The sequence below is a fragment of the Podarcis filfolensis genome, assembly GCF_964270895.1.
Source record: "Podarcis filfolensis genome assembly, chromosome: 11".
NCBI lineage: Eukaryota > Metazoa > Chordata > Lepidosauria > Squamata > Lacertidae > Podarcis > Podarcis filfolensis.
In genome coordinates, this window is record NC_139613.1 from 12,883,667 (window position 1) to 12,900,998 (window position 17,332).

Here is a 17,332-nt window from a genome sequence, read left to right on the forward strand (position 1 = left end):
TTATAGAGGCACCTGTACTTGGGCCTGTGTTGGCATCCCAGCAGGCCTGTACATGGGTGGGGAGATTAGGTAGTCCCAAGTAGTACAGACATTCTTGCACTTTAAAAACAAAAGAAAACCGAAACATTCCTCCCTCCACTCGTTCAGAGAAAGGCAAGTTGCATCACTTATGTTCTACCCTTATTTTCAGAACACCAATTTACATAGATTCTTTATGAAGCATCTCCTTTAACTGCCTGTCCTCCCGGCACAATAGGGCTTTCAGTGTAAATAATTCAAGGTACTTTGCCTGAGCATATTTATTGAAATGATCCTTTTCAGATTTTGTATCCTTTGCCTTCCTGACTTAACACTAGCAACCTTCTAATTGATCAATTGCTTTTTTTAAAAAAAAAATGTTTTCTCTGTTAGATTATTCTGAGCATGTTTTACGTTGGTCTATGCGGCAGGTCTGTACATGTTAAAAGATTTACATTCTTGAACGTGGACGTTTTGTATTGTATGTCTCTCAGTAGACTGTGATGCCAGCATAACAATGTCAGTCATTACTTTGTTGTACCAAAGTACCTGTGGCTTTAAAACTAAATATCTATAAATATATATATATTATATACATACACATTGTCAACTTTTATTAACTAGTGTCTGGGTTTGTACAATATGGTCAAGGAATGTAATCTTGTGGTTTCATATCTGCACTGTCCTTTTGAAAATTAAAATAATATGTTTTTAATCAGTGTTGGGCTGTTGGAGCACAAAATCAGGAAAGAGTGTGTTTGTGTGTGTGTGTGTGTGTGTGTGTGAGAGAGAGAGAGAGAGAGAGAGAGAGAGAGAGAGAGAGTTCACTATGTTTTACAACAGTGTTGGGGAACCGCAGACCTAGCGCCCAGTTTTGGCCCAGCAGGCCTTTGTATCTGGCCCTCAGAACTCTCTTAAGGCCACACCCCTTCTCCCTAGGCCACACCTCTCACTATCCCTGCCTTACACCTCAAATTATTCTTTTCATGACTGGACTGTGTCCTTGAAATCTAACATGCCTCTTGCTTGGCTGGATGAAGAACAGAGAGAGATGTGTGTGAGTGTTCAGAAACTAGCCTACTGTACGTGCAAAGGTAAAAAATGTGTTTGATCCACCAGCATTTGACACCTGGAAGGCTGGGCAGAAGGCACTGCGACTTTGACTGAAAAATATTAAGACTTCAGGGATGTATTCCAGTCCAGTGTGTGTGGCTGGGGAGAGAGCGTGGTCTGCAAAGAAGAGCCAGAGAGGTCTGGAAGGTGACTTTTTGCTCCCTAGGCCTGAGGCTCCCCAATATTTACTTAGGGATTATTCACAATTTAAGGCCCCCTGACTAACATCAGTTCTCTGGGCAGCTTGTGGATCAAAGAATAAAATGCAGTGCTCATCATCAGTTTCCACTGGCATAATAGGACTTGGGTTTCCTCTCCTTCCCCAGTGTACCTCCCAATCAATCAATAAATCAGTGTTTATTACAGCAAACAGCCAGCATACTAAAACCAGAATTTCTGCATAGTTTGCCTCCCAATCGTCTCCAAAAGGTCCCCCAACATCCCAGGGCACACAGGAGGATGGAGGAGACCAGAGGAAGAGGATATGCCATTGCATGCATCAAAGTCCCTCACATCAGCAGGTCCCCAGCACTGGGTATGGCCCAGTATGTACACATTCAAAACTCAACAGCAGTAGCTGTCATATGGTAAGCCTGTGTTGGTTGTATCACTTCAGGTGGAGTCTAATCTGATGGTCCATTAAAAAAATTTCCTGCTCGTAGAAAATTTGCATATCTTTCATTCTCCTCCTCCCCTCCATTCTGCTTTTTACCCATGTCTCTATCTATCCCTGTCTAATGGAATGAAATTGCTACATTAGGTTATATAAGGCCAGAAACCAAGGGTGGGATCTTCCATAAGAGACGGGGTTCCCTTACATCCTCAGGTTGCTGTCTTGAGCCTATTTATACTACCTAGATTCGGTCGAATAGAGAAGGATTTGAGGGCATGAATAGCTCATCTCTCATCTTTCAAGGCTTTTGCAAATTCCCAAAATTAGTTTCCAAGCCTGAGCCTGGAGGATTTCCTTGGCATCTTCAGTTCCAGCAGAATTTCCCCCCCCACCCCTCTAAAATAACCTTTGCAAACACTTCAAACAAAGCCTAGCCTCTTTAGTGTATGTGGTTTTAGGGATTTTAAATTGCTGGACTTTGCAGCAAGATTGCTTTAGAGGCACCTGTTCTAAACTTGGCTCGTAATGAAGGTTTTTTTGGTGGGGGGGGCAGAGGAGTTTCAGTGGAAGAACGTGGATGTTTGCCTTCCATACGTTTTCCAAATTCAGCTGTGTTGAATGGCAGGCTACCAGTACTATCTGATGTTCTAATTTGCCAGATTTCTGATTCCTGGGGGCAGCTCAGCAAGCTTCACGCTGGGATTACTCAATAAGTCATGAGCAAGTGTGTAGGAGAACTGCTTGTAAATCTTTAATAGCAGTAGCAATTGCAAAGTTTCAAATGATTGAAATGCATTTAAAATGGGGAGCCTCCAATGTTTCTATTTGCCTCTGAAAAACAGATGGACGTATTTGAAAGTAAGAAGTCAATAATATGGGCCATATGTTGGATTCAGGTAAGGAAACTTCCCTGTTGGGAAAGGGTTAAATGTCTCCCTCCCTGAGCACAATTGTTGCCCCTTTAAAATAAAAATGGAAACAGCACGCCATCTGATTTTGGGGTGCCCCCATGTAAATTTGGCCCTAAACCTGGGATGCCATCCAAATTCCTCAAATCAATGACTCAGAAAGTGCAAACTTCTATACTTGCTTCAATGCTGCTGCTAAATCATATACCTGGACAAAAAAGGGGGCAGGGATTCCGCTTAAAGGAGAACAGCTCATCAGACACAGCATGAAGGATGTTTTTGAGAAGATGCACTCCAGTAGGCTTTGCAGTTTGTAATTTCAAATGGAGTCTAATTAAATAAATCACTTCCTCTTGACAAGAGTGCAACACAGCTGGTAAGGAACCAGCGGATGCAATGGAGAAGCATAACCTGGGCAGACCTTCACAACTTGTGATGGCCCCCACTGGCTCTCTAAGACACAAAGAATTTGGGTTGCGTGGTTAATTTGTACATCCCTACCTGTAAGTCTGTGTGTACTTAGAAATCAGTCCCACCAAACTTGTTAGGGCTTTGTTCTCAGTAAAGGAGTGTAGCACTGAGCTACAATGATTTCTGCACCAGAACTGTATGATAAAGAATAAGGTTCATAGCTCCATCATAGAGTGGCCTTGCATGCAAAAAAAAATATTAAAAAATTCCAGGTCCAATCCCTGGTGTCCCAAGGTAGGGCTGGCTGGGAAAAGCTCCAGCTTAAATTCCTACAGAGACACTGTTGAAGGAACCAGGCAAGTTTCTTGTTAATGCCCTAAGTACGGGTGGCACTGTGGTCTAAACTACTGAGCCTTGGGCTTGCCGATCAAAAGGTTGGCAGTTCGAATCCCTGAGATGGGGTGAGCTCCTGTTGCTCGGTCCCAGCTCCTGCCAACCTAGCAGTTCGAAAGCACGTCAAAGCGCAAGTAGATAAATAGGTACTGCTCCGGCGGGAAGGTAAATGGCGTTTCCATGCGCTGCTCTGGTTTTGCAGCTTAGTCATGCTGGCCACATGACCTGGAAAAACTGTCTGCGGACAAACACCAGCTCCGTCGGCCTGTAAAGTGAGATGAGCGCTGCAACCCCAGAGTCGTCTGCAACTGGACTTAACTTTCAGGGGTCCTTTACCTTTACCTTTACTGGTCATTAGTATAAGAAGGGAAGTTGCTTTGTGCCAGAGGGCAAATGGGTAGGACCCCTCCCTCATCAGGCTGGTAGTGAGAAGGACAAAGGCCAGAGTTGTGTGTGAAGTGAGCAAAAAGCAGGCTGCAGGCAGAAGCTGGGAGTCAGTGCCATGCTTGATTCCAACAAGGCTGTGACTATGGGAGAAGCAAGGCCTCACAATTTAAAACCCCTTTAAAAAATAAAATAAAAGCTACAATGGTTGCCAGTTAGCTTTGGGGTTCAAGATGCTCACCTACGTTTAAAGCTCTAAACAACTTAGAGTCCAAATATCTGAAACATCTTCTTTCCGATAAACCCTCTTGTGTTAAGATCAGCAGATGAGGTTCTCTTCATAGTTCCACCTCCCTCAGAAATTCAGAGTATCTGTGGTCCAGGAGAGGACATTCTCTGCAGCAGCCCCTAAGTTGTGGAAGTCCCTCCTTGCAGAATGGCATCTGGCACCTGCACTGAATGCTGAAGATGCACCTTTTTCTCCTGGCACTTGACACTCGGGATGCTTAATTTTAGGATCCACCCTATTTTGGGGATGGCAAGTTGTTTTAAACCGTTTTTGTGGTGCATGTTAACTTGTTGTAACCCACCCTGGTACTTCAAGGCGAAGGGCATGCAATAACCTTTTTCCTCTTCCTAGTGAAGATCAGCTTCATCAGACCTCCATGCAGCATGAATAATGTTCTGAAATTTATTCTGCATGAGTTAATGAGTCAAGGCAGTGAACATTCGTCACTGGTGGGGAATAGCCACAGAGCTACAGTCAATAAATAAATAAATAAGAAGCTGCCCAGTCTCCCCTGAAGCTCCCCCTCCACATCTGACTCCACTTCTTTCATTGGACAGCCATCCTGTGGTTCCATCTGCATTGACATAAGACCAAACATGATGTGATGGATGGAGGGCGGAGGTTGGGTAGACTTTTCTCTCTCTCCTATGCATCATATTTTGAAGAGTAATCCATGAAATGAAGTCAACAAAATTGGGATCCTTCCAGTGGATCTGCAAAAAAAAATGGCCTGTGTTTCCTGGAGATGCTTCACTTATGGCGTCTGGAAATCATGGTGTATGGTGTACTTCCGTCAAGCCTGGTGAAGAAGAAGATTACAGGTGAGCCATACATCCAGCTACGGGTAAAACATAACTTTGTGCAAATGAATCCTGTGCCAGTACTCTGCAGTGAGTCAATAGCTTAAGAATAGCCTTAAGAACTGCCGTCATCATGCTGTATAGAATAGATCAATGGTCCATCTAATTCAATCGACTGCTTACCAAGATGGTCCAGCTTCATCCCCCAGGGAGATTTGCTAGTACAACCCAATTGAACTATCTACCTGCTCCAGCATCTTGTAATAATTTGATAGCTCAGTTGGTTAGCGTGTGGTCCTGATTAACACCAAGGTTGCAGGTCTGATCCCCGTAGCAGAGGGTTGGACTAGATGAGCCTCGGGGTCCCTTCCAACTCTGATTCTGTGATCAGTTGTGAATACTCTCTTTGAAAATGGAAGCTGAATCTAGTTTTTGTGGACAGTAGTTATTAGAACTATCTGGAGAGAGAACTTGCCCAACTACATTCATTTTTCAAGGCAAGCCAACCATACCTGAACGTGACATTCTGAAGGTGAATTTCTGGGCCAGTATTATGGGGAACATGTGGCCTTCCAAATGTTGGACTCCAACTCCCAGCATCTCCAGACAGCCTGGTCAATGGTCAAGAATGATGGGAGCTGTAGCCCACCAACATCTGGAGGGTCACAGCTTCCCCACTCCTGCATTGTAGCTTTGAGGAACCTTTAGACGTATGCAAGTGACTGGAGAGTAAAGGCACGCTCAATAATGCCTTCCACCATTTCTAGCACAGGAGTTAAGAGACTGAAGAGCAAGCAAGGAAGATCTGATTCAGATCTCACATCTGCTATAAGCTCAATGGGTGGCTTTATGGAACCCGCTCTTATCTTAGCCTTTGGGCATCTTCTGCAATATGCAGGCATCAGAGGATTGTTGTAACCATTACTGAGATAAAGACATGCCTTGAATATTTGCAAACTGTCCATAAATGTGAAATGCTACTAGGTAGTAGGTCTGCCCTGGAACCATCTAAAACTGTTGCACATGTTGTGAAATATTCTGTTCTCTGCAGCTACATTCAGATGTAACACCAGATCGTGGCTGGGCATTGAATCTGAATCAGGTTCAATCTAGCACCTCAGTTGGAGATGGGAGAGGCCCCAGGTCTGAAATTCTGGAGAGCTGCCGACGGTCAATGTAGACCAGGGATGGGGAACCTGTAGCCCCCTCAGATGTTGTTGGACTCTATCTCCCATGATCCCCAGCCAGCACAGGGATGATGGGAGTTGTGGTCCAGCAATATCCAGAGGGTCACAGATTCTCCATTCTTGGTACTGAGCTAGTTTGACTCAGTAGAAGGCAAGTTCCTATATCCCTGCTGGTGCTTAGAATTTGAAGTATCGAGTACAGGCAGCCAAGGACAGAAATCTCATGCCAGCATTCCCCATTATTCTCTTTAGCCTTGTTCTTAGAAGCCAATCTCTCTCCCTGCCTTCCAGAAAGCAGAGCAGATGGACTGCTTATTAATAACCGAGGAGAGCAAACCAAGTGGTTGGCCTGTAATAGATACCCACATGCTCTGCATCAGTCAGAACAGAAGGATGGGCAAGACGCAGTCCTTTCGATGGACCTCGGATGAACTAGCAACAGATCGCAAGGCAAGAGCTGGCGTCTTCTTCAGCAGAGAAAGCCACACTTGAGAACCAATCAGCAACCGAAAAGCTGTGGTGAATTTGCACACAACATCCACCAGCATGGCGGGCCTCTTGCACACATTCATTTCTACCTGCCCTTTTGAAATTGAATCAAGAGTTCATGCGGCTTCAGTGGCAGCCTGCAGGCAATTTCACATGTGTTTCGTTCGGATGGCTTGACCGAAGAGCGCATCATGCCAAAATGGCACTGAGGAAAACACCCTTCCTCCAATAGCTGGCCGAGGCCAATAAGCAAAGGGGTTTGCAGAGTTCCTATGCGGAGTAACAGACTGTCTGAGTTTGGACTGTGACAGCAAACAAATGTTATCAGCTGCCTTTTAAAGATCTTGCCACTTTGTGAAGAAAAATGTCCCTTGGTATCTAGGCTATGTGTTGCTTCCTCACTAAATAGGTTGCCAGCCGGAATAGAGTGCAAAACACCAGATAGTTTCAATTTTGCATTGTGCTAGAAAGACACTGGATACTAGAAGGCGCTGGGACGCGGGTGGCGCTGTGGGTTAAACCACAGAGCCTAGGACATGCTGATCAGAAGGTCGGCGGTTCGAATCCCCGCAACAGGGTGAGCTCCCGTTGCTCAGTCCCAGCTCCTGCCAACCTAGCAGTTCGAAAGCGCCTCAAAGTGCAAGTAGATAAATAGGTACCGCCCTGGCGGGAAGGTAAACGGCATTTCCGTGCGCTGCTCTGGTTTGCCAGAAGCGGCTTAGTCATGCTGCCCACATGACCCGGAAGCTGTACGCCGGCTCCCTTGGCCAGTAAAGTGAGATGAACGGCGCAACCCCAGTCGGCCACGACTGGATCTAATGGTCAGGGGTCCCTTTACCTTTTTAGAAGGATATAATCCATTCAGTGATGGCAGTGAATGTCTTGTGTGAGTGTCTGGAGGCGGTTGGAGGGTGATGGCGGTTAACGGATTGAGGTTGGATCCAGACAAGACAGAAACACTGTTTCTGGGGGATAAGGGGTGGGCAGGTGTGGGGAACTCCCTGGTCCTGAATGGGGTAAATGGTGGCCCTACAGGACTAGGTGTGCAGCCTGGGGCTAGCTGTGTTTTTTGCCGCGGGTGAAGCCTCAAGAGCGGTGTCATTGAGGCTCCCAGCCTGTATGTGTACATAAATGTGTCGGGGTGTGTGTGCGCCAAACTGGGTATTTGACCCAGGTGAAATAAAGCTTAGTTTCATTCCTGGTCTATGCCGAGAACCAAGAATATGTGGCGCTCCAGTTGTCACTGGACTGGAACACCCATCATTCTTGACCATTGACCGTATTGGCTGGCACTGATTTTCTGTGGTGAGGGGCCTCTGCAGTGCCAGAAACAAAACATGATGTAGGGGGATGCTCGATGCCACATGTTTTCTTTTACTCTATTTTTTCCATGCTTTCTAAAAGCTCAGAAATTCATGACCAGGAGAGAGATGGGGGCAGGGGAACTGAGGTGATCCCAATACACTGCTGCTTAAATATCCAAACAAAAAGCAATTGCATAACAAGAAAACTGTTGGATTGCTATTTCTTTTTTTAAAAAAAGTCTTACTTTGCTGAAACAGCTTTAGAGGCCTTTGGTCTCGACTGGCTGGAATAGAATTCCACTTTGTACTTTAGTTCTTTGTTCTGGAAGTGGGAGGTAAGAATACACATAATTTATTTCATCCAAGCACAAAATATTAAGCTAAGTCAGGTAGAGCACAGGTCAACCTCATTTATCTAAATGGTAGCGAAAACTTTCAACTAGACAATAAGCTTGGTTAAATGATAATAATAATTTTATTTATTAAATTTCTATGCAGTGGTACCTCGTGTTGCGTAACCTCCAGGTTACGGAATCTCCGGGTTACAGCCACAGCAATCCCGGAATTCTATATTTCCAGGTTTTGCTGCGCACACATACCTAGAAGCGCTCTGCACGTTGCACGCGTGCACAGAAGGGCGCCTCCAGTTACAAAGTTTATAGGATACGGTTGGGCCTCCAGAACGGATCCCATTCGTAACCGGAGGTACCACTGTACTGCCCTTCATCTGAGGATCACAGGGAAGTTAACAATATAAAAATACAGAAATCCATAGCATGGCAACAAATGAAAACAATACCCTCCACAGTTTGAAAGGCCTTAGATTGTTTAATTAGCCAAAAGCCTGGGAGAAGGGGAATGCTTTTGCCTAGCGCCTAAAGATGTGTAACAAAGGCACCAGGCAAGCATCTCAGGGAAGAGCATTTTGCATAGTGTTAACAACGAAATGGGTTGCTACCAGGAAGGAAGAAATGGTGATTGTAGGAACTGTTAAGTTTCAGTAACGCTCCAGCACCCCTGCAATATTTGAGATGCTACAAACCCAGTTAGAGGAACAAAGAGCTGGACCGTCTGTTTGCAAAACTCTTAAAACTCCACTGGTTCAGAATTTCATGTACAGTGGTACCTCGGGTTACAAACGCTTCAGGTTACATACGCTTCCGGTTACAGACTCTGCTAACCCAGAAATAGTGCTTCAGGTTAAGAACTTTGCTTCAGGATGAGAACAGAAATCGTGCTCTGGCGGCGCGGCGGCAGCGGGAGGCCCCATTAGCTAAGTGGTGCTTCAGGTTAAGAACAGTTTCAGGTTAAGTACGGACCTCCGGAACAAATTAAGTACTTAACCCAAGGTACCACTGTACTATAGAAACCCAGGAAAGTTTAACACAGCTTTTGCACCAATGTGCTAATTTACTAGTTGCTCTGAACTTTCTCTACGAGGGAGCATCAAAAATACAGTTCCACTGCAATGGTTTGAAGTTCCACAGTCCAAAATTACTTGGCCTGCTTAATGAGGAGAACCTCTCTCAGTTGTGCAAGAAAAAGCAACTGTAGATTTGTAAAATAGGACCACAACATTACCATAAACACTCACACACAGTAATTTCTTTACCTTTGCTTGGAGTATCTCAATCTTTTCTTTCAGCCCTTCTATTCTTTCATCTTGATGTTTCAGTTCGTTGTTCAGTTCTTCAATCTAAAAAGAAAAGAAAATTGGAGAAATACAATTAGTAAGAAAACGTACCGTTTTGTTAAATCACATCCACAGAGCTATGAGAGTAGCCTGGTTTGCACGTCACTTTAAACCACATATATACTTAAACTTTAAACCATAGTTAAACTTGGTTTAAGGAAAGGCTGTGTCAAACCAAGGCTTAGCTCCCAGCAGCATAGCAGCAGGAGCAGAGAAGGACCAAAGTGCCCAGGATTTTAGCAAGCGTGCATCAGCACACTACACACCATCGCCTTTAATCCACAGTTAATATTAACTATGGTTTAAAGTGATGTGCGAATGAAGCACTGTTTTGTGGTTCCTCACTTCTATGAGTATATGACTGGGGTAGATTTCTACACTGTCAGCTTTCTTAAGAGTAGAGAGTACATGACATGAGTAATTGTAGCGTTGTGTTGCCTTTGCAATATGTGCAATATTTGAATGTAGATTTAAATACATTTGGCTGAGTTTCCACCAGTGTAATCCAATGACCCCTTACTTTTCCTCTGCTCCAAATACAGCTAAACTAAATGTGGACTCTGTATGGCAATTAGCCCCACAAGCTAGCCGTTCCGTGCTTTTAAATGTGTTGTTGTAACATTAAAATATATAGGCTGTCAGAAACTGTGTTTGTCGGAGGGGGTGTTATGGATCTGCTTTTGATTTTGTTCTTGCTTTTATTATGTATTTTATGTTTTCATTTTGTATTGTTATGTTGTGAACCACCCTGTATTATTCAGATAGAGGGCAGCATACAAATTTAATAAATATATTAATTAAGAAGACGACAGCGGTGACGACTTAGGGCATTTTGAGCAATGGGGCTTGGGCCAGTGCCATCAATTCTCTCCACACCAAGTAGATCCTTGCTTACCAGCCAGCTGAAAAACCCAGACTTCACTAACTATAATCAAAGTGACAAAATGTTCCTCTCCAGACCTCATCTAAACCGATAGAGTACATTCAAGTAGCCACCAGCTATCAAAACCAATCAAACTCCATTTAAGCAAGCCTTTGTTAGCGCTGAGATAAATGCAGTCTTCTTGGCCGTGGTGACCTATTGGCCAAACTAAGTTAAATAAAAATCTGGAATGCAACTGTTTCTGCAAGTCTTCCCAAGTAAACAGGAAGTGATGTTGTTCTTTGACAAATCAAAGATGTGGGATCCTCCACAACAAAATGTACATACCCTTCTAAAGGATACTCCATTCCTTCGCCCCTCTGTTGTGGTTTTCTATTGTCCCACAACATGGCCAGCGAGAATCCTCATTCCTCACTGGGGGGATTTTCCCCTATGAGAAATATTTTTCCCCTCAAAGTATTTTTTGTTCATCTGCAAACCTTGAGGATTCTCCAAGTCCACCAAAATTTCCCACCTTTGTGTGTGTGTTTTGTTGTGTTGGTTTAGCTGCCTAGAGATCCACACCCGGAGGACCAGTTTGCTACCAGGATATGATTAGAAGGCTCTAACCTGTTGAATCACACCGTGTAAGCTTTGGTGCTGCGAATGGATCATGTGCTCCAAGTGGCTAATTTGCTCCTGAAGTGTCGAGATCTCTGTCTGAACTTTCACACAGCTGGTAGAGAGAAGAAGGGAAAGTAAGGGCGGTTTGCATGTTGGAAAATCACTACAGGGTAGAAAACTGAAGGTTAACGAAGGTGCGGAGATCTACATAAAATCTTCATGAACATTATGGCTAGGAATCACAAAGCGAGACGGGTGCTGTTACGTTCAAGTCTTGCTTGTGGGCTTCCCATAAGCAGGGCTTTTTTTCAGCTGGAACTCGCTAGAACTCAGTTCCGGCATCTCTCCAGTGGGCACCATTGCCATTCTAAGAGATGGAGGTATTCATGGCGAGTTCCAGCACCTCTTTTTTTTAGAAAAATAGCACTACCCTTAATCATCTTCTTGGCCACTCTGAGCACAGGATCCTGGATTATGACGAGCCTTTGGCCTCATCCAGCAGGGCTGTCCTTGTGTTTTTATAGATGCCTGGCCTCTTTTTAGGCAAGGGCCCAACACGCACAAAATATAATGTTTCACTATTATTGCAAAGTTTGAACTATCTTTGCTATTCAAAAGCTAAATAAATGCTCATAGAAGGTTTTTATTTTTTTAAGTCATGTGTTATGTGCAAACCTTGAGGTATCTTCAGCGTTCGACATCATCTCGTGTAGTTTCTTCTTTAAACAACGTTTCTTTTCTTTCAGTGTTTTCTTCTCCTAGGAAACAGCAAAGTCACAAGGCTCTCACACTCGAGGCAATTTTTTTTTATGAATAAAGAAGTCTCAGAGTTTCTAAGAATGGAAGGTCGTCGAAGCTTTAATCACTTTGCATTTCCTATTTCTGCTTTCATTTTATGTAAGGGTCCGAATTCAACTGCAGTATAATGCAGCGAGCCCCCTCCCCCAAAATGATGAGAATTATTGCAGAAGATCTGCCCAGGGCTACACATATGAACTGAGTCAACAACCAAGGGCATAATGACTCTAGATAAATCCGAATGAACCACCTGCTTAGCACATAACACTAAACCAAGGTTTATCAAACGATGGCTTGGATATATGTTCGAACTTAGTCCAGCAGGTCGACTATGGTTAACAGTCACTTGCATGCACACAAAAACTTATGCCAAGAAAATACTTAATTGGTCTCTAAGGTGCTACTGGACATTTTAAATATGATATCTCTTTCTGACTAAATGCAAGAACCTGGACATTATACCTAAGGGTCTTAGAATTTAGAACCCTCTACAATCCACTTGCCCCACTGAATATGCAAAGAAACTATGCCATACTTTCTTCAGGTATCTGAAGAAGTGTGCATGCACACGAAAGCTTATACCAAGAACCAACTTAGTTGGTTTCTAAAGTGCTACTGGACATTTTTATATATATGGTGAAGGAGCCATCACCCCAAACATTCGGCGGCAAAATAGAGTGTCTTGCAGGGAGAGTTCTATTGTAAGAAGTTGGGGTGTAAATGAAATAAATACGCAATAAATATGAAGAAAGAAATATATGCTGGGCTGTTACCTTGCTCAGCAAATCTCTCCTAGCAGTTGCAAAGCAGGGAAGATTAGCTGAATGAGATTATTACCAGCAGAAAGACCACCTGACGACTTCATAATAGGCTCGCCAGTTTTCCTTTACTATTTTCCATTGGGAAGAAGCCTTCAGAACTGTAGCAAAGCACTACACATTTAATTAGTTCACATTTAAAAGTCTTCTCAATCTGACTCCTTGGCTGAGACTCTATTAATGGAATGTGATCCCATTGACTTCCAAGTTAATAACAGAACAGATGGCGATGCTTGGATTTTAAGTAATATGTTCGTTGCAATCACTTCTCATTGCTAATCACTATTTACTATGAAGGAGGTGGTGATTGTTCGCTGGCAGTGCTGGAAGGATTCTGCAAAAGGGTTTTGCCAGCGTGCTTGAACGATGACAAAGAATGAGAATGGTAGGCGTTTGTAAGCTCCAAAGCTCTCTCACAAACGGGCTTCTTTCTATTAATTACCAATGGAGCAGCAAGATTTTAAAAAAAGCAAATTAAAGACTCCTATTTGCACCCTTGTTAGAAAACAGATTCTCAGCCCTCACACAGCATTCCCCATCGTACAGCACCTGCAGACACAAGCTGAGGGCCGTGCAAAAATCCTCCCACAACCGGGAAACTTGCAAATATTTGTAGTTTTCCATTTCTGTTGCGAAAATTGCATATTCACTGGTGCAGAGAAATATATTTAACAGGCAGAGAACAATAATCAGATTCTTAGGGGGGGGTGGAAATACACACACAACCCCTTTTCCCAGCAATAGCTTGTCCAACCTGCTGTGCTCAATTAAAAGTATTAATAATACAGATGTAATGCTCAAGCAACAATCTACAGCTTTACTGGTTAAAAGGCAAACAGCTGCACATCCACCTTTATTTAAAAGGAAAAGGTACATCCAGAATGCTGATGCTTAACTCTGACTCCTATCATTCCTGATATGCTTTTTAAACACTTTAAACTCTAACACTTGTTGTTGTTTTCATTATTCACATTTACATACCACCTTAATTTTCCAAGGATCTCAAGGTGGTGCAAATTGTTCTCCTCTTTCATCCTTACAACCTAACCTGTGAGGTAGGTTAGGCTAAGAGATGGTGAGTGGCCCATGGTCACCCAGTAAGCTTTGAGGTTTAAATTGTTTTAGAATGCTTAGAAATAAAAAGTAGGTGTGTTTGCCTCCTGAGGATCTCCTTGCAGAGGAAGGGAAGGATATGAATTCAATCAATGAAATTATTTATCCTGTTTCTATGTTGTCCTCTGTTCTTGTCACAGTAGTAGCTAGTCATGCTGGGAGAGGGAAGGGCCATTCATAGCTACTTTTCTGCCTTCCATGATTTCATCAAGCACTACTCACATGCTTTCAGTCCAAAAAGTTGGGGGAGGTGTTGTATGTTTGTTTTTTCGGAAGCTGGGGCTCCTAAGAAACTTCTAATACCAGTTACATGTTTTGAAAGGATTGTGGTGGTGGTGGGGTTTGTCTGTGCTCTTGCAGAATGAGCAGCCTGCACACATAACTGATGAAACAGAATCTCACCTCTTCCATCCTTTGCACCCGTTTCTCCAGTTCTTCAATCTGGACGTACTTCTCATGCAGTTGCACGTTCAGCTGACTGAGGTGGTCCGTGCTTTGTTGCAACTTTTGTTCTTGCTCAAGCTTGCGGGCCTGCGGTACGAGAGGAGGAAGCGATGCTCAGAGGTCCACAGGCAACTGACTTCAGTTCGTTTCGCACATTACAATCAACCACAGCTAATGGTTTGCTTTGAAAGCAACCATCTGTGCAGTTTTGCTCATCTCCAGGGCGAACGAACCGCAATATCTGGCTTAGTGTTATGTCCGAATTGGGAATCCTGGTATGTTTTGCTTGAACAAAGCATGATAGGTAAGCCAAGAGCAAACTCTGGTTACAAATCACAGTTGGTTGGGCATTAAACAACGATCCCTGGTTCTGAACAACACCCAGGCCTTGCCCACACTTCCACTTGTCTGGTATTTTCTAGGCATGGATCTGAGCAGTTTTGCCTTTGACCTGCTGCTTTCTCCAGAAAACCTGCTCTTTAGTGCTAAATCTGAACAACCCATGGATGTTGTGCTGCCAACCCCTTTCTCACTACGTATTCAAAGCAGCCAGCAGTCACTGGTGACCATGCAAGATCATACCTTCATTACGTGAATAGCCCCTTCGTGCCTTTTCTTGAGCTCTTCCGAGCGCTTGTTGTAGTCCTCCTGGAGTTTATGCGACATGTTCTTCATAGACTCCACGCCCGCTGCTCTCAAAGCGTCAAGCTGGAGACGACCAATATACACAAATTATTTATCTAGGAAATTGTTGACCATCCAGTTCCAACAAGTCAGGGTGGATGGCAGTAGTGTAAAATAGATGCATGTGTAAAATGGGTATATTAAGATGAAACAAGCAAGCAAATCCCCTGTAATATTCCAAACCATTGCTAGACAGCATACCAGGTTAAAACACTGCCTTAAAAATCAAAGGAAAGGGGGATTTGAAACTTGCTTTCTGTGGTTATGTGATCAAGTGCCCCATGAGGAACATGGTCACCCAGCTGATTCTGTCACGTTGTTACCTGCCTCAAACCTCCTGCCACAAGTTGGGTATCTGGACACGTCTTGGGAAAATGGCCTCACAGGCCGAATTTGGTACATGGGCTGGAGCTTCTCCACCTCTGCTGTGTCTCATCTGTGAGGGACTCTGGGTTATCTCTGTTCCCCAAGGCACCTAAGTCCTTTGCATGGGCATGGAACAGATGGGAAACTGTATTTCTGCTCAGGCATTTGCCTGAAAACATGCTGAGGGAAGAATATTGGAGCAGGAACACTGTGAATGCAAGAGGCCTGCCTCAGTTCCAGGTGATCCCCCACCCCTCTGGCAGGACAACCCACTTCTGCTCAGGAGGCCACTCTCAAATTTTGGAAAAGGTCTTTTGATGATACTGGGGGAGGGAAGGGAAAGATCAGTTGCATGAGCTGCCTTAATCTCATGCAACCATTGGATACAACTTAGTATCTTAGGAAAGTGTTTATACTAGAGGACAGCATCAGATCCTTTGCCATCTCTGCTTAGCACCCGGAAGCTTAAAGGTATTCTTAGCTGCAATAGTTGGCTACCACCATCAGGTGGCAGCCAAAGTGGAAGAGAGACAATAGGAAGAGAGTCTACACTCCTATATTCATCTAGACTAGGGTTGCCATATTTCAAAAAGTAAAAACCAGGACACCCCAATTATTATTTTTTTTAAGGAAACCACCTTTTGGAAATTCCCACCAGATGTCAAATCTGCCTTTGAAATTCTGGTAATGTCAGGGAAAGTCTGGACATATGCAGCCCTAATCTAGACAACTGAAACTTCTTGTTAACATTCTCTCTGGGTGTGTGTGTGCACACATGCACACTCATGCACACCCACAGACTGTTGTGCACACATCCATCTCTGCATATATGTGCATGCAGGCTGCTCTTGAAGAGCAGTTGACTCAAAATGTGGCAAACATACTTTAAATTGCAACAACATGGATAAAATATCCAAGTACGTATTATTAGTTGCCTCTGCAGGCAGCTATGGAGTATGGAGACTAACTGAGAGGGAGAGGCCGGGCAGGAGAGGTTCATTGTTGTCACGGTGGGTGGGAAATTTAGACTGCCTTGATTTTTTTTATTTTTAAAAAAATCTTCCTCCCACATAATACTCTCTTGGTTGTACAGGTGCTTTGACTCCCCGCCCTCCCCTTTCACCTTAAATTCATCTGTCCTACTCTGCAGAAAGCCCAGGCTGTCCGGTAAACACAGGAAAGACTTGTTCAACAGCATCTGGTGGTTGCCAAGCAACTAGGAAGAGTGTGCCCACCTTCCTCCCAGACCTGCTATCAAAAAACAGCTGGGGCTTTAAGTTAAAGGGTGGCAACACTAGCATTGGTTGGGGGGTGGGGGTGCCAAGCAAGCAAGCTTTCAAAAGCCCAGTCCCTACCGTGTGTTTAATTCTAATATTTTGCAGGCATGCCCATTATGCTCCACAGCAATCTTGAGTTTCAACACAGAGCCTCACACTTGGCTCCAGACACCGCCAAGCTAATGCAAACCATTCCTTGCACATTCAAGGCCAGGCAGGGGCTAGTAGCTTATGCAAACTCTTGATGGAGTCGCTTCCACTGCCGTCCATGAGAACATGAGACAAGCCCCTTCTGGAAGAGGCCAAAGGCCCATCTCGTCCAACATTTTGTTCTCACAGTGGCCAACCAGCGGCCAGATGTTTCTGGATCGTACCATTTCAAACTGCCGTGGGGGTGAGGAAAAATCACACGATTGAATGCTCGCCCACAAGAAAGAGATGTAGATGTACCAGTATGTGCAAAACCAGCACACAAGAAAGGAGATTACGTATCTCGGTTTTGGTCTGCAAGTGCCATTCCCCCATATTGCCCTCTTGGCAATGATATCACTGAGTAAAGTCAGAGCATTTATGCCCCTCCAGAAATTGCTCTTGGCAATGCCCCCCTTGCCTTCTCACACCATCCCCCAGATATATAGAAAGTGCCAACGATCTCTATCTATTGGCACTAGCTGAATTCTTTCATTTCTTTCCAGCATTTTTAATAAAACAACAACAACAACAACAACAACAATAATAATACTT

At 44.0% G+C, this 17,332-nt stretch overlaps 2 protein-coding genes and 1 long non-coding RNA gene across 9 annotated transcripts in view; 1 reads left to right on the forward strand and 2 right to left on the reverse strand.

Annotated features, from left to right (window-relative positions):
- The window catches only part of RAB27B (RAB27B, member RAS oncogene family), a 117,876-nt gene extending 117,143 nt beyond the window's left edge, over positions 1-733 (forward strand). For all 3 annotated transcript variants that reach the window (XM_083575926.1, XM_083575927.1, XM_083575928.1), the window contains one exon: positions 42-733. The gene's annotated coding sequence lies outside the window, so the exon portion shown is untranslated. The remainder of the gene's footprint in view (positions 1-41) is intronic.
- Positions 402-3,747, reverse strand: LOC310744531. The gene is made up of 2 exons (XR_014539610.1): positions 1,887-3,747; positions 402-1,855 (listed from the first exon to the last, which is right to left on the reverse strand). It is a non-coding gene; the product is annotated as an uncharacterized lncRNA (long non-coding RNA).
- A 770-nt stretch (positions 3,748-4,517) lies between these two features.
- CCDC68 (coiled-coil domain containing 68) overlaps positions 4,518-17,332 on the reverse strand; it is a 28,178-nt gene continuing 15,363 nt past the window's right edge. For all 5 annotated transcript variants that reach the window (XM_083575834.1, XM_083575835.1, XM_083575837.1 and 2 more), the window contains exons 6-12: positions 14,844-14,969; positions 14,220-14,348; positions 11,764-11,846; positions 11,095-11,200; positions 9,522-9,605; positions 8,155-8,231; positions 4,518-4,928 (exon numbers count right to left, since the gene is read on the reverse strand). In XM_083575834.1, the coding sequence (XP_083431960.1) occupies positions 4,880-4,928; positions 8,155-8,231; positions 9,522-9,605; positions 11,095-11,200; positions 11,764-11,846; positions 14,220-14,348; positions 14,844-14,969 (654 nt within the window). In that variant the 3' untranslated portion in view covers positions 4,518-4,879. The remainder of the gene's footprint in view (positions 4,929-8,154; positions 8,232-9,521; positions 9,606-11,094; positions 11,201-11,763; positions 11,847-14,219; positions 14,349-14,843; positions 14,970-17,332) is intronic.